General features: G+C 43.0%; 1 protein-coding gene across 1 annotated transcript in view; it reads right to left on the bottom strand.

Annotated features, from left to right (window-relative positions):
* Positions 1 to 26292, bottom strand: part of PIWIL4 (piwi like RNA-mediated gene silencing 4) — a 41025-nt gene extending 14733 nt beyond the window's left edge. The window contains exons 1-11 of the mRNA XM_060157900.1: positions 26206 to 26292; positions 24921 to 24999; positions 22523 to 22654; positions 19305 to 19519; positions 14733 to 14854; positions 12273 to 12353; positions 10018 to 10215; positions 7915 to 8026; positions 3535 to 3658; positions 2340 to 2457; positions 1701 to 1812 (exon numbers count right to left, since the gene is read on the bottom strand). Coding sequence (XP_060013883.1) covers positions 1701 to 1812; positions 2340 to 2457; positions 3535 to 3658; positions 7915 to 8026; positions 10018 to 10215; positions 12273 to 12353; positions 14733 to 14854; positions 19305 to 19519; positions 22523 to 22654; positions 24921 to 24999; positions 26206 to 26292 — 1380 coding nt within the window. The remainder of the gene's footprint in view (positions 1 to 1700; positions 1813 to 2339; positions 2458 to 3534; positions 3659 to 7914; positions 8027 to 10017; positions 10216 to 12272; positions 12354 to 14732; positions 14855 to 19304; positions 19520 to 22522; positions 22655 to 24920; positions 25000 to 26205) is intronic.
* Between the last annotated feature and the right edge of the window lie 584 nt (positions 26293 to 26876).

The raw sequence follows: 26876 nt of genomic DNA, 5'->3' as shown, positions 1-26876 counted from the left end.
TGTTGCCTTGTAGCAGCATGGCTATCTCCCGAGAGCTCGTTAGAAATGCAGAGTCCTGGGCCCAATCCCAGACCCACTGAATCAGAATCTGCATGTTAACAAGTTCCCCAGTGATTCATCTGCACATTACCGTTTAAGAAGCATTCCAATTCCCTTGTTTTACAGGTTCCAAAGACATGGCTGAAAAGGGTGATGGAGCCAGTTGGTGGCACTGAAGGTTTAGAATACTGCTTTTGTCTTTGCAACCAGGGCCCTTTCCAGTAAGCACTCTGACTTCCAGGCCCCAGCCAATCTCACGGTGGCCAGGCAGGGACTCAACTTCAGGAAGCAACCTTAGCCTGAGAATGAAGGGGAAGGGCTAGGCCTCCATAAAGGCTTCTGTCTGGAGCTAGGATTCGTTCCTTCCCTTTACAACCAGTGTGAAGAGAGCCACAGCTCTCTCACCTACACTCCTACCCGTTATGGGCCGGCAGGGGGCCCAGGACAAATGGCCACGGGCCACTCTGAAGCCTGTGAACCTTTAGTGTACTCAGTTCCTCAAACCCAATTTCCAGAAAGCAGGATCAGCTGAGAAGTCGAGGACACAGCCACCTCTAGCCCACCCACCATCGCCTCTAGGGGGCGGGTTCTCCATCTTAGTGCCCCTTCTCCTATGGAGACCTGTTTCCAGGCCGAAAAATGCAAACAAATCTCTGACAAGTATGACTCGACCTAGAGATGATGAGACAGACCATTTTAAATATTTCCCATCTCACTTCACGTGTGGAACCGAAACTGAGCTTCTCTTTACTGACTCCTGAACAAGATCTTAATGGGGGTCTACATTTTAGGACTTGACAAAGTTTTGTTTTGTTCTGCTTTTAAAGTAGTTTTTCTTCAGCTTCTCCAATAAGGGTTTCGGTTGCTTGGATAGATTATCAAAAAGAAATGATGAGAAAAATCTCCATTCTGCCAACAAAAAACCATTCGCTTGCTCAGTCGTTAGTCTTGATATGTTGGCTTACTTATTGTATCAAATAAAGGCAAGAAGAGTGCCTTTAAAAATGAAATGTAATTGGCTTTAAAAATGGGCAAAACAGAGGGGAAAAGTAGAAAGAGAATGTGCAATTTTTGCTTAAAATAGGTTCATTTTTAAATGGAAGCCCCAAAGAAGCAATGATTTGTCTCTCCAGGTTTCAGAGTGCCTCTCCGCCCAAATGCCGTGGCTGGGATGGGCTCTGTGCAAACTTCTTCACGTTTATGCCAACCGAGCAGCATTTTACTCTGGGGGAAAAAAAACCCTGAGGTACCAGGAAATATGGTCTATTGGAATTAATCTTCAGCAGTTAAAAGAATTTTCTCAGGTACCATAGATTTTTTTTTTAAGTGATGTAAGAGTACTACAACACGCAATAATAGGTTGGCATGTTTTGATTGCAATGGCTTGAAATACCATTTTCTAACTCATCTTTAAATGTGACACCACATCACAGTGACTGACCTAAATTACGTCCGCTGGGTGCCGCGAAGCCTTTCAAAAGTACACTCGGATTAAAAAGGAAAACAGAGGGACCTGGAGGTTTAGAACAAAGGAAAGGCAGGGACATGGCCATGGAAAAACCAAATGAATATTCTAAGCCCACTAGTCATTCTGGCATATGATCAAACTGACACACATTCAAGAAAATACTTTTAAATGAAAATAAAATCACTGCACTTACTGTGTGGTCTTGTATTATTATATTTTCTGAAGGCACAACCCGGCCAGTCAGAGACATCTGGCATCCAAAATGCAGACCCCAGGTCTCCAGCTCAAAACGAGCATCCTTGTTTCTGTTGATAGAGTTGAGTTTTAAATCATTAAAGGGCTTACTTTCTAAAGAATTTTAATCATTAGAGATAAAATTACAACTTAATTATTCGGACTGATTTTTTTAGGGCTCCTGACTTCTATTTCTACTCACCATTGTTTTCGCTGCTCAAGAGAATTATAGGAAGACTGCACCCATGGGGGACACGCAGGGATGGAAAGGCTCCCAGTGTGGCTCACTGGTTAGCAAAATGGGACTTTGAGCCAGACAGACCAGACTTCTACTCCGAGTGCTGACATTTAATAACATGTGACCTTGAGCAAACTCTGAAATCTTCTAAAGCTGTGGTTTCCTTATTGGCAAAAGGTAGGACTAATTGACTACTTCACAGGGCTGATGTAAAAATTAAACATGACAGTACATGGACAGTGCTACCACACTGCCTGGTACATGTTAAGTGCTCAAGTAAAGGTGAGATACCATTGCTGATAACAAACTTATCACTAAAGAGATACTGTGAAGCGTCTGGATGTGGAGATGTCCCTGTACCTCTGGATATCATCTGCGAGCCTGGCCAGGCGCTGCTGCCTTCCCAAAGGACTGAGGCGCGTTTCTTCAGCCACAGCCTTCATCAGCCGGAAATCAGATGTTGCCTCGCCAGGCAGCCCTATTCAACGTGAATGAAAACAAAGTGAAAAATGGACAGTCCTTGATGTAACCCCAGCCCATCTCAGGCACAGGGTAATAAAAGTTTTCACTTAAACTGACTCAGATTCACCGTCTGGATAGCACCATCTGACAGCAGTGCAAGCCACGTGTCATCTAAAATTTCCTATAGTAGCCACATTAAAAAAAAGCCAAAAAGAAACAGATGCAATTATTCAAATAGTATATATTACTTAACTCAATATATCCAAAATATTATCATTTCAACATGCAGCCAATATGAAAAATTTGTCAATGAGGTAGTTTCCCTTTCCTTTTCCTACTACGTCTTAGGCATCCAGTCTGTATTTGACACTTACAGCACTTCCCCAGCCAGTCCCTCAGTCGCACTAGTCATGTGTCAAGTGCTCAGTGACCACGTGTGGCTAGAGGCCACCGTGGGGACTGTGCAGACCTGGGATGTCCTAGTACCACTAAGAACGGGCATCCCTCCCTGCAGGGCTGATGTCCTTGTTAACTTTTCTAATCACGAAAGAAATACATACACATGATAACTGATCCGAGCAATACAAAGTGTAAAAAGTAGAAAGTCCACCCTTAGTCTCACCCTGGTAATCAGACGAGCATGATTAAAAGCACCTGAGACAGTTATTCAGTTTCTACTAGAGAGCGAAGATTACCTTGAAGCTTATGCAAAAAGAAAATAAGGAGCATTTTGGCACCACTCAAAGAATATACCTGAAGAAAATTAAATCATGTGGCTTCTCAGCCTAGTGAAGTTCAAAAAATGCGGAAGAACAGCTTGGTTTTAGGAAAACATCTGGGGACCATTTTAACATCCAATTAACAAACAGAATACACGAGATAAAGGAAATAGATAGCTTTCACCGTGCTGAGCAATTTCCAAAGAGCACTCTACCCTTCCACTTCCTCTGTGATGAAATAAATAACTTAAGGCTCATCCTCCATGGGTTAAATTAGTGCTCCAGCACTCAGCTAACTTAAGGAGTTCTACCCACCGCAAAGTATCAGGAATCTGTGACTGAGAGCCTGACAGCGTATAAAACGTAAACATCACCTGTTAGAAAGCAGAGCTCGGGGATCAGGTGGGCCATCCGGACCTCAGCGTCATCATTTCTCTTGCTTTTCAACAGACTAACGAGCACTGGCTGGTTTAGGTCAGATAAGGTAATATCATATTGCTGTAGGATGCAAGATTAATGAGGGAAAAGTTAATATGGAAACACTGTAAAACGAGCATCCTTGCTTATGAGCAGCAAGGTAATCCCCAAATGAATAGATAAGCAAATCCATTCAATAGAGGAAAAAAAGTTCCTACTAATCCGTATGGTTACGTACTCATTTCTACTTCCTTCCTAGGACCTATCTCTTATATCTCAGGGTCAGTTTCATGATTTTATTATCTTTTCTAATGCAATACTGTTGTTTTTTTTTTCATTCATTTCCTTGCTCTCTTCTGAGTTTCATCCAGAGACAGAATAGCCTTCAGCTAGCTCCATCCATAATGCCATGACCCCACTGCAGCATTTCCACCGTTGGAGACTGAGGCAGACTGCCCCATGTATAACTAACTGGTTCTAAGCGCCTGTGCTCATTTTGAAAATACCTATACACAAGTTGGAGGCAAGGGTTATATTGAGTCAATCTCAGATTTCCCAAAAGGGCACAACTGTCCTTCATTCCTAGGATAGTATGACGTTATAGGGAAACAGCTTTGAACTCCAACAAATGTAAATCTGATCCCCAGCTCTTCTATCAGTGCGTACATGGACTGTGACACTGGGGAAGTTACTTACCTTTCCTCATCTATGACATGAGGAGAACGGTAGCTCAGAGGTGTCCCATGTAAACCACTAGCGTGGTGTCTGGTTTATAATGAGTCCTCAGCAATCATTAGTTCCTACCCCACCCCCTTTCCCTTTGTAAACTTGAATTTCAACATTCTCACCTTGCCACGAGTTCATTTACCTTCCAACGGCAAAGTTTCCAATGAACACTCATTCCCAGTATAATTTACTCAATACTGATGACAGAACAACTGGAATTATAATTTACCAACTGCCTGGCGACTATATGACACTGACATCAATAATTATAATTAAGGAAGCTAGCAGTGAGTGCTTCTCTATTCAATTAGGACTTTAAGTCTTTAAAAACAATTCAGGAAATGTGATCACTGCAACAATGCTATGGCTGAAAAGCCTGGAGAAGGCTTCACAGAGAGTTTTTATATGTGACTTCATTAATTCACATCTCGTGCTTGCTATATTCCAGGAACAGCAGGGGATACAAACATAAAAGAGGCACAGTTCCTACGTTTACACATAACTACATTATCTACAAAGCAAAGTAGACCAGTAGCACAAATAACATATGCTAAGCACTTATATTTTCCCTCATTTAGTCTTTTTTTTAATGGATGTGTACTATGTTTTTTTTTTAATTGAAATGTAGTTGATTTACAATGTTGTGCTAGTTTCTGGTGTACAGCAAAGTGATAGTTATACAAACACACACACACACACACACGTACGTATTCTCTTTCAGATTCTTTTCCATTATAGGTTGCTACAAGATACTGAGTATAGTTCCCTGTGCTATACAATAGGTCCTTGTTGTTTATCTATTTTATATATAGTAGTGTGTATCTGTTAATCCCAAACTCCTCATTTATCCCCCACCCTTTCCCCTTTGGTGACTGTAAGTTTGTTTTCTATGTTTGTGAGTCTATTTCTGTTTGGTAAATTAATTCATTTCCTCCTTTAATCTTAACCACGATGAGTCAAATACTATCATCATCCCCTTCACTGATGAGGAAACAGCATCAGAAATTAAGTAACTTTCCCAAGGTCCCATAACTGTACATTAGCACAGCCAGGATTCATCCCTTAAGACCTGGGAACCTCTGCTTGTTACACCACTCAGGACTGGGTCCCTCGCAAGGAGTAGGGAACAGGGTGGTAGTGAAAACAATTTCTGGCTGGTAAATCAGGGAAGGCTTCGTGAAGGAAGTAGAATCCAAGAGAGAACCTTGAAGAAAACGTGGGAGTATTACAAGTTCCAGGAACAGCTCAAGCAAAACTGGGACATGTTCCAGGAAGAGGATATTCCATTTACCTGGAACATGGCCAGGAATTCTACCCACTAAGCTGTGTCATCAGCTGAACTTTACTCTCTCCCGTGCCCCAATTTTCTTAGCGTTTGAAAATATTTTTCACGATAAGATAAAATAGAGAAATATAAAGGTCAATGTCAAGATGTCTTCCACTTTGAAAGTTGACTGCATAATAATTTAGCATTCCTTTCCTAGGACAGAGAGGAGGACATTCTAGAAATTGGCACCATTTTCTTTTTCTCCCTAATATATATGCAGTGAACCACAACTCATTACACAGGAAAATGAGTGGGATTTTATCATGATTCCCTTTTCAAAATGTCACGGGTCCTAAAATACATCAAAGAAAAATGAATTTAACTGTGCAGAAAAAAAAATGTTTAACAAACTTTGTGTCTGATAAACGAACACTCATGGAGCACAATTTCTGCACAAGACGCTTTGCCAAATGTCAAACGCCATCCGTGTTCTATAAGGAAGACGTGTTCTGGAAGCAATGTGGAATGTTCTACAAGTGCTCAGGGAAGAGAACAGCTAGCTCTTCTGTGAGTGTGAGAGGGAGCAAAGTCAGAGAGGACTTCACTAACGAGATGACATTTGACCTTGAAGAGGAAAGGTACAGTTCAAGAGACATTATGCCAATGTCTCTTGAACATGAGCGAAGGCTGAGTGACAGCAAGTAGACTGGGGTGATGGCAGCATGGGGTGAATCGTGGGAGTGCCGTGAGAGATGAGGTCAAACTGTGTGATGCTACAGTTGAAGAAAGGAAGTGCTCATCACCTGCAGGAACTGGACTAAAAGCTCTGCGTGGACGATTCAGCGCTTACACAACTGAACGAGGAGGTGACGGTAAAGATGAGGAAGGACCAAAATGTCTTCCTGAGAGGCAGAATTCCCAAGGAGAGAGGGAAGTGGGAAAGACAATGAATTCAGTTTGAATTATGTTAGTGTGAGATGCCTGCAGGATATTCATGCAAATACAGTCTGAAACGGAGATGAGGATATAATTTAGGAATGAGGGCAAGGCAAAAATACCATATTTGAACAATCTCAAAATATGAAGCAAAGATCCTCTGCAAGGGGACCATGGTGAATAATAGCATTTAATGTCTGGGGGAAATGAAGAAGGAAGATGTCAAAAGAGGCTGAGACAGAACCACCTGAAACCTAGCAGAGAACCACCAGGGATGTGCGGAGGGGCCAAGGAAGAAGAGTTCAGCTCAGTGGGAGTGGTTACTAGTGTCCAAAGCCACCAAAAGCCCCTCCGAATAAGAACAGTAGCTGAATTTGACCTTGGAGGGCTATTTCCATAGCAGCAGAACCGGGTACCAGACTACTGAGGCTTCAGGAAGGAAGAACTGAAGAGGTGCTTGGAGCTAGTTTAGACAACCTTCTAAAGAAATGAGCTAAGGAGGAAAAAGAGATCGCTTTTCCTGAAGGTATAGAAAGGTCAAGGCAGGGTTTTTGCTTTCTGTTTTTGTTTTTAAAACAGTGAGATTTTGGAGACTGAAATACGACTGCACATTAAAGAGAAGGCACCTCTGAAAGGAACTGAAGTTGGATGGTGGGGATGAGGAAATTGTCATCCCTGTGAATCAAGCTCCCAGAGTCAGCAGGAGATTCCATCAGTAAATGTTTGAGTACCTACTAAATGCCACCCTGGGCATCCAGAAATCAAGAGCTCAGCGTTGAGGAGGGGAGTCAGACCCTTCGTGTCCTTTCTGTGATAGTCGTCTGCAGCTAAGTGCAGGGAGGGGACCCGGGGGAGAGCATCCTAGGGCTCCCTTAAGAGCTGACTGCTGAGCTGAGTACTGAAGGGTGTTCAGTGACCGGCTGGCTATGAGTGGGCGTCAAGGAAGAGGAAGCAACATGTGTGAAAATGCACAGCAGGGTAACTGACTCGAGGAACCATGAATGGTGGGCACAGCAGAACCCAAGAAGGAAACAGGGGATGGTAAGTGATGAGACTCAAGAGACAGGGAGTGGCCAGATCATAAAGGACCTGGGGAATTCTGCCCAGGAGCTTAGATCTGACTTCTAAAGCAACAGAGAGCCATGGGAATATTTTAAGCGGGGAAGTGACATTATCAGATATGTTTTAAAGGAGGTAACTCAGACTACAGGAAGGACCACAGGAGACAGGATGAGGGTCTGAGCCAATACAGGAACGGTGGAGATGGAGGGGAAGGGACAGGTCAGAAAATTATGTCAGAGGCAGACTCAGCCGGACAGACTGGGGGATTTGTTGGATTGGAAAGGAACAGGGACCCTCTTCTGAGCTAAGCAGAAGGGAGATGAGGATGAAGGAAGACAAGTCCCACCTGCTTGTAGTAATCCACATAGGTGATCTCGGTGCCATCCCGCTTCTGGAAGGTGTGTGTGGGCTTCACTGACCAGTCAATGTCATCGATGCGATAGGTTTTGTTATTGTATCTGGTAAAGGCAAGAAATCTTTAAGTTCTTTTCCCAAATCCTACAAGGTAAGTGGCTCTTTCACTATACTTTTTTTTTTTTTTTTTTTTTTTGCGGTACGCGGGCCTCTCCCATTGTGGAGCACAGGCTCCGGACACGCAGGCCCAGCGGCCATGGCTCACGGGCCCAGCCACTCCGTGGCATGTGGGATCTTCCTGGACCGGGACACGAACCCACGTCCCCTGCATGGGCTGGCGGACTCTCAACCACTGCGCCACCAGGGAAGCCCTTCACTATACTTTTAATTCAAAGTATTATTCTCAAGAATTTCAGAAATTATGAAAGATAATAACTCAAGAATAGTCACTTTAAAAAAAAAAAAGAAGGATCAGCTCTTATCTGAGAAGAGCATTAATTAACTCTTCCGTTCACAGGAGGACCTCTACCAGTGGGAGAGTCATTAGACCACCAGGTGCTTTTCTCACTGAGATACACTGCCACTTCAGGTAAATCATTCTTAAATGTTCAAAGGCTGAAGCATGGCTCAAAACTTTCCCATCAGCTTCTGGTGCCACTAAGATTTTCTGAACTCCCAACTAGTGCTTCTGATAAAGAGCACCGCAAGCAGGCTGATGGACCACCCAATTCTGGAAGCCTGCTTCCTCTCCCATCTAGGGCTGGCCCTGGGCAAAACTGCAAAGCAGGTCGGCTGAGATCTTTCTAAGCTCTTTCTCCCCTTCATCAGGTACCGTGTGGCCTGGAACATTCTCTCATGCCACCGCAGCCTTGGGACAGAAACCTCCTTGTCAGGTTTCTTCTGGGCTCTAGGTAACTTGCAGGGTGACTTTGAAATAGTGTGATAACTTAATCCATGAAGATCATGACAGGAGAATAAGGGGGCAGTGTGGAATTCAATCCGCACCACCTCTCTACTCTGTAACCCAGAAAAACAACTTCCAGTGGAAATTCCAAGCCAGACTAGGAGACTAGTGCGTCCTCTAAAAGAAGTGTCCCTGGACCAGCAGCCGCATAGGCGGGGCTTTTTGGTCCTCACGAAGTCACCTAACTGCCCATGTCCCATTCAGTTGAAATGTGCATTGATGACAAATGTATACACAGACAAACCTAGACACTTGCAAGGTCTCAGCCTTAACGGCCTCATAATCTTACAGCAGAGATGAGACACGGACCTGATGTTCTGTCCTGTTGTTACTGAATCAGACTTGGGTCTGCTCGCCCACGCACAGTAAAGCCAGTCTACTGACAATCGGGTTGTGGTGAAGGAAATGTGCATCAGGTACTGTTATCTGGGTACTTCAGAGAGGAGCTAAAAAAGAGGATATGGGGCAGAGGCCTGCCTGGGAAGGCCCCATAGGGTCCTGCTTGTTTACACTGTGATGTAATAAAATGAAATAAAATGGCTCTAAAGAGGTGGCTTACAAACACTGGACTTTGGGAATTGCCTGGCGGTCCAGTGGTTAGGACTCGGAGCCTCCATTGCCGAGGGCGCGGGTTCAAATCCCCGGTCAGGGAACTAAGATCCTACAAGTCGCATGGTGTGGCCAAAAAAAAAAAAAGAAAGAAAGAAAGAAAAAAAAGCACTGGGTTTGGGGAGCAGCACAGGGGCGGGAACTGAATAATTCCAACTGAATGGACAGGTGGAAGGTGGAAGCTTCAGAAAAGCAGTAACGTTTGAGCTGGACTTTGTGGGAGCAGAAATCTAAAAGGCAGAAATGGGGGTGGGGGAACCAGGCAGAGGGGCTGGAGCAGCAAAATGCAGACCACTGGCAGTTAGGGGAGAGGGTACAGCAGGAGGTAAGGAAGGACCAGGTCAGACTGTGGACCACCAAGCATGCCCCTCGAGGAAGCCTGCACTCTAGACAATTGAGAACGGTCAGGTCTATAACAGGTGAGTAGACTGATCAGGTCTGGGCTCAGGCCAGTGCCCTGTTCCCACACGGGATACATAATGCATTCTCTAGAGAAGAGTCTATTTAAATGCAGGCTTTTACCTTGTAATGACAATGAGCCCAATCAGCTGTTTCTCACACGTCTGGGTAAAGCAGGACATGCCAGTTTTGTGGCAGAGATCCGTCATGAATTCTAGAACAGTCTCATTCCTGAGTATCTTATAACTCACGTCAGCACAAAACAGGAGCCTGCTTTCGAAATGTGACACAGAAACGGCAAACCCAGGCCAAAGGGACAATCTTCAAAATAAATAAATAAATTGTAATAAATAAAATTTTTTTAAATGTTTTAAATGTTATATCAGGAAAACAATAAACATTTTAAAATGGTGACTTTACATTCCAATTCTCTAGATTTCATGAAACAATTTTTCTTTAATCTGATTTCTTTCAGTGGCTGACTTAACACTTCAGTTATTTCCAGCTGGAGTGTCTTTTAACATATATTTAGGATAAAATACATTCCTGTAGAGCTGCATTGTTTTGACCTTGATACTACTGACATTTGGACTGGAAAATTCTTTGTCAGGGGCTCTCGTGTGCATTGCAGGATGTTTAGCAATACCCCTGGCCTCCACCCACTAGATGCCAGTATCAGCCCCCAAACTGTGACCACCAAAAATATCTCCAGACATTGCCAAATGTCCCCCTGGGGAGCAAAATCGCCTCTGGTTGAGAGTACAGCTGTAGGATTAAAATGTTTATGGGGGGATCCATCCCAGCATGAAAACATCTAGGTTCAGAAAAGCACACTGGCTCAATGGTGAAGACAATGACTACACTTAATAATGAGATTAAGAAATAATCTAAGTGATATCACGTACAAACATACAAGGACAACTGGAGCAGTGGCTCCATCCCCTTTCCACATGTATGAATATCACAGTCTGAAGTCTTAAATAAGAAAACGTTATGGAAATGGCATGAAAGAATAGACAAATATTTTTTAAAAATCATTTCAGTTTATATTTTGTGGACTTCATTTGCTGTGATGCTCATGCCAGTTTTCAGGACAAGCATATGCACTAGGACCAGCTCTAGCTCAGCACAACACTGGGCCCACGAGGATTTCTAATCCAGGTGGAGAGATAAGTGACGGGGGTGAATGAATAGGATGCTTTAGACAGACCACTCCGACACACTGAATTAACATACAGAAACCCTGCCCTTTTCCTCTACCTGGCAGAAGCCAAACTCCCTGCCTCCACTTTCTATCTTTTCTGTACAGATCTCCCTCAACTTATGATGGGTTTTCATCTTGATAAACCCACCATAAGCTGAAAATATCCTCAGTAGAAAATGCATTTAATACACCTAACCTACCAAACATCATAGCCTAGCCAACTTAAACGTGCTCAGAACACTTACATTAGCTGACAGTGGGCAAAATTATCAAACACAAAGCCTATTTTATAAGAAAGTGTTGAATATCTCATGTCATTTATTGGATACTGTGAAAAAGAGAATGATTGTGCGGGTCCATCATGGTTGTAAGTGTGTCGGTCGTTTACCCTCGTGATCGGGTGGCTGCCTGGGAGCCGTGGCTGCCGCCACCCAACCTCGTCAGCGAGTATCATCTCCACATCCGCTAGCCCGGGGAAAGGTCAAAGTTCACAATTTGAGGTATGGTTTCTACTGAATGTGCATGGCTCGCACATCATCATAAAGTCGAAATATTGTAAATCGAAATATTGTAAGGCAGGGACCGTCCGAACTTCTCCATTTGTTTCGTGGCTGTCTTTGGGTTACTGGCTGCCTCTGTCTGTGGCACAGCTACTTATTTTGGAGAGCTGAGTAACAACCAGTTCAAGACACAGCCGATCACATTCCCTGCAGCATCTACCTCCCAGTTTAGGGTAAAAACTCTGCGAGTGTTCCTAACAGTTCACTAGGGCAGCTTAGCCGGCTTGTGTGTCTGACATCTGCTTACCCAATAATTTCCAATCAACCACCCTGGCTGTGTTAACATTCTATCGGCAAGAACAACAGAGCCCCAGCTATGTGGTATAACATAATAGAGCTTATCCTGCTCTCATTACGACTTGTCATACACAGAAAACTCAGTTTCTGAACTCCTTCTAGGATTTATGATAGTGACCTAGCACACTAATATAAGAAAACAGGCTGCTAGCTTTTGACATTCACCATTCTATAGAGAACTTGAAAATTTTAAAAATCCATTATTTTTCATACCACAGAATCTCTCATAGGAGGCATAATGGTATAATATTGCATCATAAATTATGCTGTTCACATTATAACAATTTCAGAGTAACAGAAAACATAAGTAAACCTACTTGTGCTGGGGAATTTCCACTGGCTCCGAAGGCTTATAGAAGTTCCGTCCAATCTGGTACATGGACAACTTTTTTAAGATCCTGCAAGTATATATTTTTAAAATCTGTTAAACAACCGTTGATAACAGTATACTTCCAAGTTTGTACACATGCTGAAAGAAAAATAGTAGAAAAGTCCAGAACTCCTATTGTTATAACACTGGAAGGTTTAGCTGCTAAATATACATATGAGTGTGTATACAAGAACTATCACTTCATGTTTGGGAATGACACAATTGAAATTAGTTCTATCTCTCTGGGGTTAACTGCAATAAGGAGGTGGTCACTTTCCAGTTATGACTGTGACTGTAACATTCTGGTTGGTGTGGATGAGGTGAGAAAAGCCATGTCCACAGGCTCTTCTGGCCTCTTTCTTATTTTGAGATGAGGAGGCTGTTTCCCTTCTTTTTCTTTCTTATTTTTTGTATAGTTAATTTACAATGTTGTGTTAGTTTCAGGTGTACAACAAAGTGATTCAGTTATATATATTCTTTTTCAGATTCTTTTCTATTATAGGTTATTACAAGATATTGAATATAGTTCCCTGTGCCATACAGTAGGTCCTTGTTGTTTATTTTACGTATCGCAGTGTGTATATGTTAATCCCAAACTCCTAATTTATCTCTCCCCCTGCCCGCATCCCCTTTGGTAACCATAAATTTGTTTCCTATGTCTGTGGGTCTATTTCTGTCTTGTAAATAAGTTCACTTGTATCATTTTTTTAGATTCCACATATAAGCAACATCGTATGATATTTGTCTCTCTCTGCCTGGCTTACTTCACTGAGTATGATCGTCTCTAGGTCCATCCATATTGCTGCAGATGGCATTATTTCATTCTTTTTTATGGCTGAGTAGTACTCCATTTTATATATGTACCACATCTTTATCCATTCATCTCTCGATGGACATTTAGGTTGCTTCCATGTCTTGGCTATTATAAATAGTGCTTCTATGAACATTGGGGTGCATGTCTCTTTTCGAATTAGAGTTTTCTCCACATATCAGGAGTAGAACTGCTGGGTCACATGGTAATTCTATTTTTAGTGTTTTAAGGAACCTCCATACTGTTCTCCATAGTGGCTGCACCAATTTACATTCCCAAGGAGGCTGTTGCTAATGAGGCTACTCAGGCTTCCCAGCGCTACCAAATGACAAGGTTGCCTCTTCAGCAACTAATCCTGGTCACCTTTGTAACGTGACACATCACTGATCTGAGGCTGCCCCATGCACGGGGGCAACAGGAGAGTTTCAAGTCCGAAAACAGGGGTTCCAACTGCATGATTTTTGGCTGTCCGATGTCATCTGAGCCTCAGTCCCCTCATCTGTAAAACGGGGATTTTAATCACACCTGCGTCAGGGCTCTCGAGTAAGGATCAAGGAAGCTCTAACACCACACAAAGAGCTTTGTCACTGCAAAGCACCTTGCAAACGTCAGCTGACTTAAAATAGTCCCCTCTCAGGGGGGCACATGCAAGACTGGCTGCTGAAGGGCATTTTACAGTGCTGAGCTGAGGCCCAGATATGATCTAAAGATGCTCGGCAAGGTGTCTGACTAGAATCAAAAAGCAACGTTATCTGTGTGATGAAAGTTCCTTTACGTGTCCTACTCAGCAAAACCCCAAACGCCCCGTCCTCATCCTGTCCAGAGGCCACTGTTGAGTGAAGGGCTCAAACCTTAGGTTCTTAACACATCCTGCTAGTGATCCACACCCGTAGCGGGGAAAACGGTGGTTCTCAAGCTTTCGTGCTCCCACGTGTCATCCGGGAAGCTTGCTAAAAATGTGGATTTTCAGGCCCCACGCATGAAATTCTACTCACTAGGTCCAGCGAGGCGCTAGGGAATCTGCATTTTGTCGAGTCCCACCCAACATCCAAGATGACACGGAAGCAAGTGATCCTCAGGTCAGTTTGAAGAACACTGAGAAGCTTGGTGACAACCTTCCTTCTGCCCCCAGGGACACATGGGGAAGGAAAGGGGGCTGAGAGGCAAGTGACAGCAGAAAGCAGATGCTGATGGCCTTTCACACCTAAAATCCATCAGCCAGGAGAAAAACCAATCCTTCCCTTTACTCACCCCGACACACGCATCTTTGAAGTCTGGCGGTGGAGGCTGGGAGTGGGTACAGAAAAAGAAGAAAAGGGAAGAGGCACCTGCCCTGCAGCCACTGAGACATCACAACCCTCGAGTCCTTTGTCTCCACACAGATGATACTGGATAGTAACAGAGGTGCCAGTCTGAGGCCGTGACGGACCGTGGTGTGTGTTATTGCACAAGTACATGAAAGGATATGGAAAATTTCCCTAAAGATGACACTGCTGCTTGCACACTGCCTACAAAATGGTTAATGCTTTTAATACCCAGGCTCTACCATGACAGGCATCATGAGCCTAAATTAGATTCACATTTAAGGCACTTTACTTCTTGAAGATGATACTGAAGACCTGCATGCACACGGGAGAACTTGCCGGCAGCTCCCTCGTCAGCGTGATAGTCATCTTTACAGTCTCGCCTCTTTGAGTTTCACTTGACAATTCCATGACCTGAAAAAAGAAGTACTTAAAATGCACTCTACGGATTATCCTCAAGGGCACAGAATGTGGATATGCTAAAGCCGTCCCAACTTAATAGGCATTAACAAAAACAAAACTGCAGGTGTCAGTAATGTAATAATCTAATGATTACGTTACGTGTGGAAGGTTTTTTTCGCTGTATTTTGCTAATACCAGAAAAGCAACACATCTCTTTCCTCTCGAACTTCTTAATAGAGAATCAAAACCGGCCTCGGGGTTCAAACATTCAATCCAAAGAGAATCCAGAGCAGCGGTTCTTGACCTTTTGGGGAAGTGGGGGTGGGAAGACAGGTCACAACCTACTTTGAGAGTCTGATCAAAGTTACAGACATTCTCCAAAGAAAATGTCACATATGTACATACAGAAGCAATGTATACAATGTACCCATTTTCAGATGTTCACAGATGCCCAGAAGCCTACTAATGAACTTTCCTGCCCATCCTGGGTTCATGGATTTCAGAGGGAAGCCTCTCAAAAGTTCCTTCAAAAAAACAGAGGAACAGAGAAGAAGAAAGCAAAGGATAGGGAACAGACGAGAGGGAAACATAAATGTGGAAAGAGAGAGGAGAAAATGGTGAAAGTTTAAACAGATATGAAATCTGATTTTATTAACTTTTGTGAGGTCTAGAGAAATCCCTAGGGTTCTTATAATCTGGAACAACGTTCTAACAATTAGAATGAACGCATGAATAGGTCTTTATACCAGATGCCTAACTAAATTTAAAGCTCTTCAGATCAGGGAGGGCTCAGGATAGATTTCTAGAATAAAAAACGACAAATCAGTCAGTAAAAATCTATGATCAAGGGTTTTTCAGAAAGGTAAGGAATTACAAGAGGTCAGTTTATTAGCAGGCATTTATGTTATTTTACCCCTACTTTCCATGGTGAAAGTGTCGTTTTAATGGCTTTTAGGTTGAACCAAGAATGTAGGGCAGGGATAGTTCACTTCAGGGAAACAAAGAGAAATGTGTCCTTTCACAGGGGATGAAATATTTCACTGAGGCGTTTCTTGCTTCAGATAAAACTGTAGAGAAGTCAGAGGTGGCGAGTTGCAGGAAGAGCTTATCAACGTCCAGAAGTCTAAGGCGCAGGAGATGGGGGAGCGGCCCTCAGACTGCTGCCAGGATCTCAGAACAAAGGCGTAAGCCAACAAAGTATGCAGGGATGAGTGGCTGGCAGCAGACGGTCCCCACTCAGAGCATTATTCAGGAACCCCATTCGTAACAGCCAGCAAAGAGCAAAATCGGCAGCACCCCCTGCACTTCCCCCACCAAACACCACTCCTCCTCGCTTCCCGCCTGTTCTGCATCCCACACCCTCACTCTCAGAGTGCGCTTTCACTTCCTCCTCTCCATCCACTTATCTAAGGGGTTGGCAAGTCTTCGCCCTTCTACACCAGCAGTTTCTCTACTCCATTTCAGCTGTTCCAATACCAATATTTACCACCGAGCCCAAGAGCACGTGACGTGGAGTTGCACAGACCCTGGTTCTCTGCCTCTTGCAGCCTGTATGATGCGGAGCAAGTTACTGCAACTCTTTAAGACCTTTTCCCGTCTTTAACGCGGGAGTGAGACCAGGATAATGAAGATTAAATGGGATAATTCATGGATCTTATCCCTATCCGTAGCAGTGCTTTGTACCTTGCTCGAGTTCTTTCGACAGCCTGCCCAGATTATTCCAGTGGCACTTTATTAATCGTCCCACTTTGTTCTGTCAGCCATTCAATAGGATGTGATCAGAGTCACTGAAATGTAACACAGCTCTATGGAAACTCTCTCTCAAAGGCTTCAGTGGTCCACGGAGGACAGTTCTTGTTCCTCAGCAGGACATTCAACGTTCTCCCTACCTTTGGAGCCACAACTTGCAAGCCTTCCCAGCTAAGCCTGAACAACCAGAAGTTTCTAAACTATGCCCTTCACTTCCCATCTTTGTGCCTTTGCTCCTCCGGTCCTCCCCATCTCCCCCTTCATTAATTCAAATCCTGCCCAGGAGATAAATTAATGACCATTCCCACTGAAGTGTCCTGCTGGGAATAACCTTTGCTTTCATCACCTCTTTCTGAAGACCTTGGGTAAGACACTTAACCTCTCTAAGGCTCTAGGGGTGATGAGAGGATTAAATGAGTTCATGCATACAGCAGCCTGGCAGAGTAAGTGCTCATCAAATGTAATCCAGTGGTAGGTGGGACATAAAACACAGATCTGCTCATCTCAAGAGAGCTGTGCTGGGGCTAATCCAGAGAACAACCAAGCAGAGCACCTAACACCTTGTAAATGCTCGATAAATGCTAGCATAACAAAACCACTAATTATTATTATGCCGCTTATGTCATTCTATCTGGCACTGAATTTATTTGTAAATAACTTCAGTACTAAATTGAAATGTTTCTGACAACAAGAACCTTGTTCTATTTATCCTGGTTTCCTCCAAGGTGCCAGCACCCTGCCTGGTACACAGTAGGCTCTTTATAAGTGCAGAAGGAATGCATGAGAGTGGCAAATAGATGTGACAGGTGACAGCAACCTGGGTCGTGGCCACAGATGCACAGATGGGGTCTGAAAGACAGTGGAAGGCCAGGAGGCAGCAGAACAGGACTTCTAGAACTGCACCATTTGGGGGTGCAATGAGTGAATCAGTGGAGGGGCTCTTTCCATGAAAATAAGCATCCTATAAAGTGTGTAGGGGATGGATGGGAGCACAGGATTAAGCCTGAGTCAGTGTTAAGACCAGAAGAAAAAGATGAGACTAGCAACCTTCGTTAGGACAGTTTCTTTTTACTATCTCATTTTTACTGTCATTAGGTGGCAGGTCATATGTTGATAGAAATTAAGACAACACTCTTCTGTCTAAATCTAGTATCCCCTGTGTCTGGAAGACAGAAGCAACAGGTCTGATCTGTCACACCACGTTTTCACCATCTATTTACTCCCTGCATCCTCATTAGACTCCATGCCCAACAATAAGAAGATGTGTGGCGTATACTACATGCTCACTTTGAATAAGAAATGAGTAATATTAACTTATTCCTAGCATCTGTAGAGTAAAATTCCTCCATTCTCCTTAGGTAAAATTGAAGAAGGCTGGACCATTCAAGGGGGCTACATGATTTTAATATATCCAAACTTCCAAACTGTTACTACAAATGCATTTAGAAGAACAAGATCTTTAATGATAGTAATGCCCTTGAAATATATCACTTAAGTATGAGAGGCCATATTAGCATGCTATCAACATCTAGTCATAGGACAAAATATTGAGGGATCAATAAGGACTCATGACGAATAAAAATGTTTCTAAATTTACAGGTCCAGATTTTCCAAGTCCTTAAATTTAATCATATGGTAGAATTTTTAAACTCCATATTCAGATGAAATAAACACTCAAGTAGCTCCTATAAATCTCACAGTCTCATAAAAGGAAAAAGGTTCCAAAAGTGCTCAGAAACATACTTCTTGAGGAAATTAACAAAGATACACATGGAATCTAGAAATTTACATTTATGCTCTTGGTGTTCAAAATGCTGAACTTAAAAAAAAAAAAAAAGATTAAGCTTTCCAAGGGATAGAAGCGTCAAGTTTTAATCCAATACTCTGTTTTAATTTTTCATACAGAAACCAGTTCTTTCTCATAATTTTCATACTGCTTTAGAACAAAGCACATGATAAAAACCTCAATAACAATACCTTGATTTTAGGGCTAAAAATGTGGAAGGCGTAAAAAATAAAATAAAATAAAGGGCTATGAATCTTGCAATTGCCATATCCAATGGTCATAACCATTAAAAATATCCTTAAGATTGACATAAATAACTCCTATTTCATATGATGGAACAAGTCATGAAAGAAATGACACTTTTAGAATCAGGATTGATGTAAAGTTCTTTGGACACGTGGACACAATGTGCAGGAGCAAAAAAATGTAGAGTAAATTTAAAGCTCTTAGGCCATAGGGTAAATGGTGTTTTTTAAACTTTTTTTTTTTTTGTCCACACCCTGCAGCATGTGGGATTCTCCAACCAGGGATCAAACCCATGCCCCCTGCGTTGGGGGCTCGGAGTCTTAACCACTGGACCACCAGGGAAGTCCCTGTTACTTAAACTCTTGCCTATTTGGGAAAAGTTGAAAAGGATTCCTATTTCAAGGACACTTTGCCTTTAAAAAAGTAGTTGAAAAAGCAGTGTTTGTATTACAACTCTTCTTTTTTAAATGCCAGACCATCAGCTTCTTAATTAAGAAATCAATCCTGATGTGGTCTTAATTAAGAAGTCTTTCGCTCTCAGGCATGGGAATAGGAAAGAGAAAAGGAGTGAGTGACATACTCATTCCAACTGTCATGAAAATCAGCTAACCTCTAAAATCTACATGAAGGAGTATAAATATATGCACACATGTGTGTATTAAAAAATTTAAAATACCATACCTTTTCCTCTAGCTTTTGGGAGAGAAAAAGGATGACACCATCAAATGCTTTTGCTTTGTTGGAAAGTTCCGTGTGACTATAAAGCAGAGCAATTCTCAGCCTTCTAGATTCTATATCTGGACTGTATGTCACATGATACTGGTAGAGCTGCCAGTCCTGGGGCAAGTCTAAATTAAAAAGATTTGTGACCAGTTTCACAGGTATTCCACTGGAACCTGAAGAAAACAAAGAAAAAACATGTTTTAACCAAAAAAACAAAAAAAACCCATCGTGTTCATATTAATCACAGCATTCAAAAAATTTATTTGCATATGCATAATTGTTCTAGAAAGCAAGGATTCTTGTTCAGTGACACAAGGTAAGCTCTAGTAACCAGCTGCCTGATAACCTTTGGAACCCTGCAAGCAAAAGGATCCTGTGTAAGACAGGCCTCATAAGAACCTGAGAGCAGACACTGACATTCTTGTTTTGGGGAGAAAAGAAACATCTGAATTCAACTACCCTAGGACTCCTTCCAAAGCTTGCCTTCCAGCTGATTCTCAAATCGATCAAGTAAGCATTTTGTAACCAAGCAGGACCCCATGGGGCCTCCCCCATATCCTCTGCTTTAGCTCCTTGCTGAAGTATGTAGGTAATAGTATCTAGTGTATATTTCCTGAATTGTTTTACAGATGCTAAAACCCCTACCAAACAGAGAAATTAACTACTTGATGACCATTAGCTCCCTCCAGAGCTACTGGCAGCAAAGGATTGATAATATTAACCCGTTACCTCACGATCAACCAACCAGAGAATTGTGCAGGAGCTGATCACAGACCCTGGGGCGCCCCTCTTTCACTTTGCCTTTAAACATGCTTTGCTGAAATGCTTCGGGAAGTTTGGGCTTTTTGAGCACTAGCCGTCCTAGACTCCTCGTACAGCGCCTCACAATAAACGCTGCACTTTCCTTCACCACAGCCCAATGTCAGTAGATTGGCTTTACTGAGCATGGGGGAAGGGACCCAAGTTTAGTTCAGTAACAGTTTCAGATGCTGCTCTGGAATTATGGTGCTCTCAGATTATAAAGAAACTCTCCAGTTTTTATCATGAATACAACCCCCATCCTCTTGGAAATCCAGATAATCAAAAGTTCACCATACTTCGGAAAATTCTGAAATCACTTCATTCGGTGATTAGATGGCTCTGTAGGTCCCAGCGAAGGCCCCCCAGAGATAAGGGGGCGACTGGGGATGGAAGAAGAAATTTTACATCTTCCCTGTGTGAGAACAGACAGGGCTCTGGGCTTCTGTTTTTTTGCAGGCACAGGGAGGCCATGTGGGCTTCCAGGAATTCCATCCCCTACAGAATTTTTATCCACCTCTTCAAAATCTACAGGACAAATTCAGAGATGGCCACGATGTCGCTGGTCAGTGCCCAGGATGGCATAAACTCCATCCAGGACAGACTCTAGGAGGGCATAAAGGAAGTACTTCTCACCTCTCCTTGGAGGGAATCATCCAATGTTCGTCTTATAGGAAAGAATTATCAAATAGTCACTATTTGCCTTTCTGGTGGAGGAGGTGGAAACATGAGCCCTGAGGTGGTGAGGAAGAAAAAGTATCATGTATATCTTACGTAGTATTCCCTCAGTTTTGACCTGTGTATCTACTGAGAAATAATGCACAACCTAAAAGGTAAGAGTTACGTTTTATTCAGCGGACAAAACTGAGGGCTGAAGCCCAGGACACAGCAGCTCAGTTCTGAGGGACTGCTCCCAAGAGGTAAGGGAAGAGCCAGGATATACAGGAGCTTTCGCAACAAAGACCGGAACATCATAAGATTACTTTTAATTAAGGAAAACCATATGTCTCGAGTTAATGAATTTAGCGCTTTTCTATGTTTGGGAAGATGCAAAAGTCAGGGCTCACTGAAATCATTCCTTTGATCTGCACCTCAGCTATCTGGGGCCAGTATCCTGTTCTTTCCCACCCTGAGTCTCCTTAGGGGGCGTCATTGGAGGGTGGCTGCAGTGACTGAAGACTTGGCAGCCGGCGCCCCGTTTGTCTCCATCCGGAGTTCCCTCAGGGCTCACCGTGGGAGCGGCTGCAGTGGCTTCATGGCTGCAACATCTTTTGTGTACTGATAAGGTAGGCAATATTTTTTTCATTGACGTGCAAATATCCAGTAGGAACAAGGAATCTTTGTGCTATTTTAATTAAAGAAAAGGGTTTTTTTTGTTGTTCTCCCAGAGGACATGGCAACATATTTTAGCCGCTCATATTAATGGACAAAGAGAAGTCATCTAGAATATCAGAGCTGGCAATACCCTTTAAGACCACTTACAACAGTGTGTTCCAACTGTAATCATGACCCATTAATTAGTGCTGCAGTTATGAAAGTAAGTGAGGTGAACCGTCATGTTTCATAGAAAGACTAGAATACAATAGAATGGATCGGAGTATGCTGCCCATAGGAAGGGCAAGCATTGTTTCATGAAACTTTGTTTCAGTTGCGTTTGTGTAGTGTGTGTATGCTGGAGAACAATTTATGTACTTATTTTTGCTGCATGGTTTGAAAGAGTTTGAAAAAGACTGATCTGCATCAGTGAGTCTTAACTTTTAGAGGGAGTTACAAAGCCTTTTGAGAATCCTATGAAAATAATATGCCTACTTTTCCTGAAAATACACATGCAATCCTAGGTTAAATTTCAGGGGTGAGCCCCGAATCTGCCTAAAGAATTCCCCAAAGAGGCCACATTTTTCTTTTTAGACCTCAAGTCCAGAAAGGTTATTCCCCATATAGGAAAAAGGTTGGGAAAGAGACAAAGCATCTTTGCTGACCCCTACCTCAGGTGTAAGGAGAAAAGGTTTTCAACAAGTGAAATGTAGTTCTGGAGAAAATGTTACTCTTCCTATTAATGAAAGAGAGAATTAAGGCTAAAACAACTAGTGCCTAGACAATGCTTGAATATAGCAGATGTTCAATACATATCTTTTAAGTCAATATATGAACTTGTTTATTTTATTAAATTTAAATTAAAATTTCTTAAGCAAAATTTGGTAACATTAAAAAAAAGTAAGAAATTCTCTGGCAGTCCAGTGGTTAGGACTCTCTGCTTCCACTGCAGGGGGTCTGGGTTCAATCCCTGGTCGGGGAACTAAGATCCCACAAGCAGCATGGCATGGCCAAAAAAATAAATAAATAAAAATTTAAAAATAAGTAACATGAAGACTGGGTACCTCTTTTGCAGTCTCTCACATGGGCCAATTTCTCTCTGGTACAGACACTCAAATCCATCATCTCTCGTCTGATTTTCCCAACTCTTTCCTTGAAGGTACATCCAGCATCACCAGAAGATAGACCACCTTCACCTAAAATATGAAGGGAACACCAAAATGTTATATATTATTAATATTATATACATCAATAACATTTCATGCTAGTGATATCGTTTACAACTATCATATCAAAAATGCATCTAGGGCTTCCCTGGTGGTGCAGTGGTTGAGAGTCCGCCTGCCGATGCAGAGGACATGGGTTCGTGCCCCGGTCCGGGAGGATCCCACATGCCGCGGAGCGGCTGCGCCCGTGAGCTATGGCCGCTGAGCCTGCGCGTCCGGAGCCTGTGCTCCGCAACGGGAGAGGCCACAGCAGTGAGAGGCCCGCGTACCGCAAAAAAAAAAAAAAAAAAAAAAGCATCTAGAGGGAATTCCCTGGCAGTCCAGCGGTTAGGACTCCGAGCTCTCACTGTCAAGGGCACCAGGTTCAATGCCTGGTCAGGGAACTAAGATCCCGCATGCCCCTTGGCACAGCCAGGAAAAAAGATGCATCTAGAACCAAAGCTCAGATTTTTGTAGCTTTAATAAAACTGGCCCGCATTGCTGAAAACAGTCATGACCATACAGAAGTCTGCAGCCTGAAAATTGAAAACTGTGAAGGAAGCATGGCGTGTTTTGTTAGAAATAACAGACTCTGAGTTAGTCCTACCTCATAACATTTGGGGCTTACCTGATTCTCCTCTTGGCTAAGGAGAAAGCTCTATCTCCCTATATCCCACTCCACACCCATTTATGGAAGGCTGGTCTCCCTCCTGTAGCTCTTGTGTAACACCCAAAGAATTACAGACTAAGATTGGCCACATCAACTTCTGTACAGATTGGGGCTAAACCTTTCCCCCTTCTCAATCACAAGAAGAGAAATGCCCATACACTGCCGTCAGTGTTTATGCTAGATCATTCCCCTGAGAATGAAAGTCAGCACGTCACCTTGGGACGTGTCACTTACTCTTAGGTTCTAGAAAATGGGAAATTAAAATCTGTTTCCTGATGACTATTTTCTTTTTTAAATGAGTACAAAAACATGCTAATTTTTCGGATACAACTTTGGCACTTTGAAATGTGAAAATATAAATTTTATATTACAGAATTATTACTACAAAGTAATGTGGCTAATAGTATGACAAACCTCTAGGACACTGACTTGACCACTGTCCTTTGATACAGTCACTGTATGCAACTACCCCAAATGGCGCTACCCACTTGCCCAAAACTGCTGTCCATACCCTTCTCGGTGGAGTTGGAGTCTCCCAGGAAAATCACAAAATTTATTTAATTTTTTAAAAATTCGATTATTCTCACTAGATTATCCATATCATTTACTGCTCTTGGTTTCAAAAGATGTTTGATGGTTTCTAAAAATTCAATCTACCATAGAACGGTAGTTCCCAGAATCTGGGGGTGGGAGGGGCACATGAGGAGTTCTTGTTTAATGGGTACAGAGTTTCAATTTTGTAAGATGAAAAACTGTTCTAGAGACGGATGGTGGTGATGGTTGCACAGCAATGTGAATGTCCTCAATGCCACTGGACTGTACACTTAAACACTGTTAAAATGGTCAACTTTGTATCATACCTATTTTACCACAATTTTTAAAAATAAAAAAAAATCAGCCTACCCTCAAAGGATAAAGAGTTTCCATCACTTGCTAGTCACAAGAAGGCACAGCAGATGCGAAGGAAATTCCCAAAGAAATTTTGGAATAACACTTGAATGGTGGCAGTAGGGCTGGAATTATAGGACATTTCTACTGTTTAGGCCACCCAGTCTGTGGTACTTTGTCATGGCAGCCCTAGCAAATTAGTGCATCGGGCATGCCAAATTATACTGTGTGGTAGGGGCTACTTGGACTAGCACGTTGACAAGTATCTTGAGGCCAAACCTGGATTTGCAGGTAAGAGAGCCACCACCAAATGGTGAGGTCTACCGTGGGCAGGGAAGGAAGAAGAGAGAAGGGGCAACAGGCATGTGAGGTTACTACCATCCCTGCAAGGCAATGGTATTGGCATTTATGTGTCACAAAGAATTTAAAAATACGTTTTCAAAATTATTCAGTAAACAGAATCAGCAAAACTGGTTTCCAAATATCTGGGGGTTCCCAACTGCTAAGCACCATCAGGAAATTCAGTGGCAGATTCTGTGTTTGGAAGTCCCAAAGAAACACAACAAACACAGGGGGATCCTTCAAAAAAGGAAGATAAGATGCTCAAGAAGTGAGTCTGCTGCTGAAAGGCTTAGTAGAGTCACTCCTATTCCATTCAGATGGGACGGAACTGGATGGAACAGACAGAGCTGCACTTACATTTCTGTGAAATCCTGCTGGTTCCCACGTGGTCACTGCTAGAAGATGCTTCACTGTCACTAAGAGCAACAGACAGAGGCTAAAATGGGGAAAAAATATTTGGTCAGATTTAAGATGTTAAGTCATAAACCAAAACTTTATCACAAGATGAGAATGGTATCACGTCCTATGTCATTGGATTACCGTGAGCTAGGAAAAGAAAATGTTGGCAGGTAAGATGCTTGAGAGAGGAGAAAAGATTGCTCATTTCAGAAAAAAGATAAGGACAAGCTACGGTCTTCCCCATTTATCAATCTTTGATTTCAGTGCCAACTGTGAGCCAGATACAGCCCTTAGGCCCTGCAGGTGGAAAGAGGCAGAGGTGTGATCCTTGCACCCGAGGAGCTCATCAGAGCTCCTCTGGAAGGTGGTACAGGTGATCGCAGACCTCATGCTCCTGTAGCCTTCAGACATGGGGCCTCTGATGTGAACATATTTGTACCAAGAAAATAAACTGAGCCCAGAGGATCTGGGCCACCAGCTCAGATGATGACCCTCCTGAATAAACTGCTCCAAAAGTTCACAAAACAGGTGAAGGGAACCATTAATATTTTCTCTTCAGGGTAATTACTTCTCTGTTCAAGAAGCTATAAATCAGCCTGCTAAAAAAAAATGGATGATACCAAGAGAAGACCGCTCTACGACAGTAAAGGCATAGACTACTCACTTGAACACTTCTGGTCTAAGATATTGCTCCAAATACTGAGTTTTTGCTAAGTACTGCTCCAAATACTAAATGTAACATCACTCAAAAATTGCTGGTTTGCCACTCAACTCAACCTAGTTGTCTAAGTCTAATAAGGAGCCCTATGCACAGTGGTTGCTCAAGAAACAGTGGTTGATTCTAAACTTCATTTGTGTCTGAGATTATTTCTTTTTATATATAAATTAGCGAGACAGATCATATTAGATTATATACCACATAATGGTACCTTTGAAGGGACAGCCATTTTCACGAGGAGACTTACAAACGAATGAAGTAATTAAAACTTAATGATATACTTGCCTCCCATTTTCAACCCTTTTCACTGACCGAAATATCTATATTAATATCTTACTCAGATAAGCTCCGCAACAGGGAAAAAAAAAATGTGAGAAACCCTGGAAGGACTCAAAGTTGAAAGAGAAGATAAGCCACTACTTCGTAGCAGAGAGGAAGAGATATCTGCCGAGGAAGGCGGTGTCCACGAAGGAAATAGAGGTAGGAGTGAGCGAGACAATGCCAGCTGCTAAGCTTTCTACCCACCAACGGCGAGGCCTGGATGCGCCCCACCTCCGCGGCGCTGGGGCTGAGGGCCATGCCTCGCGCCCTCGCTCGGGCCCGGCCGCTCATGTTCCAGATGCGCCCAGAGTGACTTCAAAGGCAGCCAAGTCTCAACGAGGGTATTTTGTCACCGGTACCCAGATGACAAGGCTGCGACAGAAGCGGTGGAAGTAGTGGCTCTCTGGGTCCTGGGCTGGAATGGCAGCCGAGGCGCACGAGTGGGTGGAGCCAAGCGCACAGCCCACCAGGTCCCGTGGTAGGGGCGGGGGGAGCACGTGGGCGGGAGGCGGTGTGAGGGCTGCGGCCAGACTTCTCTTTTCATCCACAGCCCCCACCATATTTGGAATTATCCAGCTTTATAGTTTTTGCCCATCATATGTGTATATAAGGTTGCATCACACTGTTACCTTTTGTCTGTATTATCTGCTCACTTCTACTCCTGGCTTCTAGATGTCTTTGAATATGTCATGTAAATGTTGTTTCTGGGAAATATCTGACTCACCTACTGGGGGATGGGGAGAATTTATTTTAAAATGTGCATGAATGCCAAAGAAAACACAAAAGGGTAACCACCTCTTCATATATGTGATAGCTGTGGCGTTTTTGTTGTTGTTCTGTGAATTGTCTGTTTATATCCGTTGCTGTTTTAAATT

This window comes from Lagenorhynchus albirostris, chromosome 9, assembly GCF_949774975.1.
Source record: "Lagenorhynchus albirostris chromosome 9, mLagAlb1.1, whole genome shotgun sequence".
Lineage (NCBI taxonomy): Eukaryota > Metazoa > Chordata > Mammalia > Artiodactyla > Delphinidae > Lagenorhynchus > Lagenorhynchus albirostris.
Note: the sequence above shows the minus strand (reverse complement) of the source record. Positions and strands in the feature narration are given on the sequence as shown.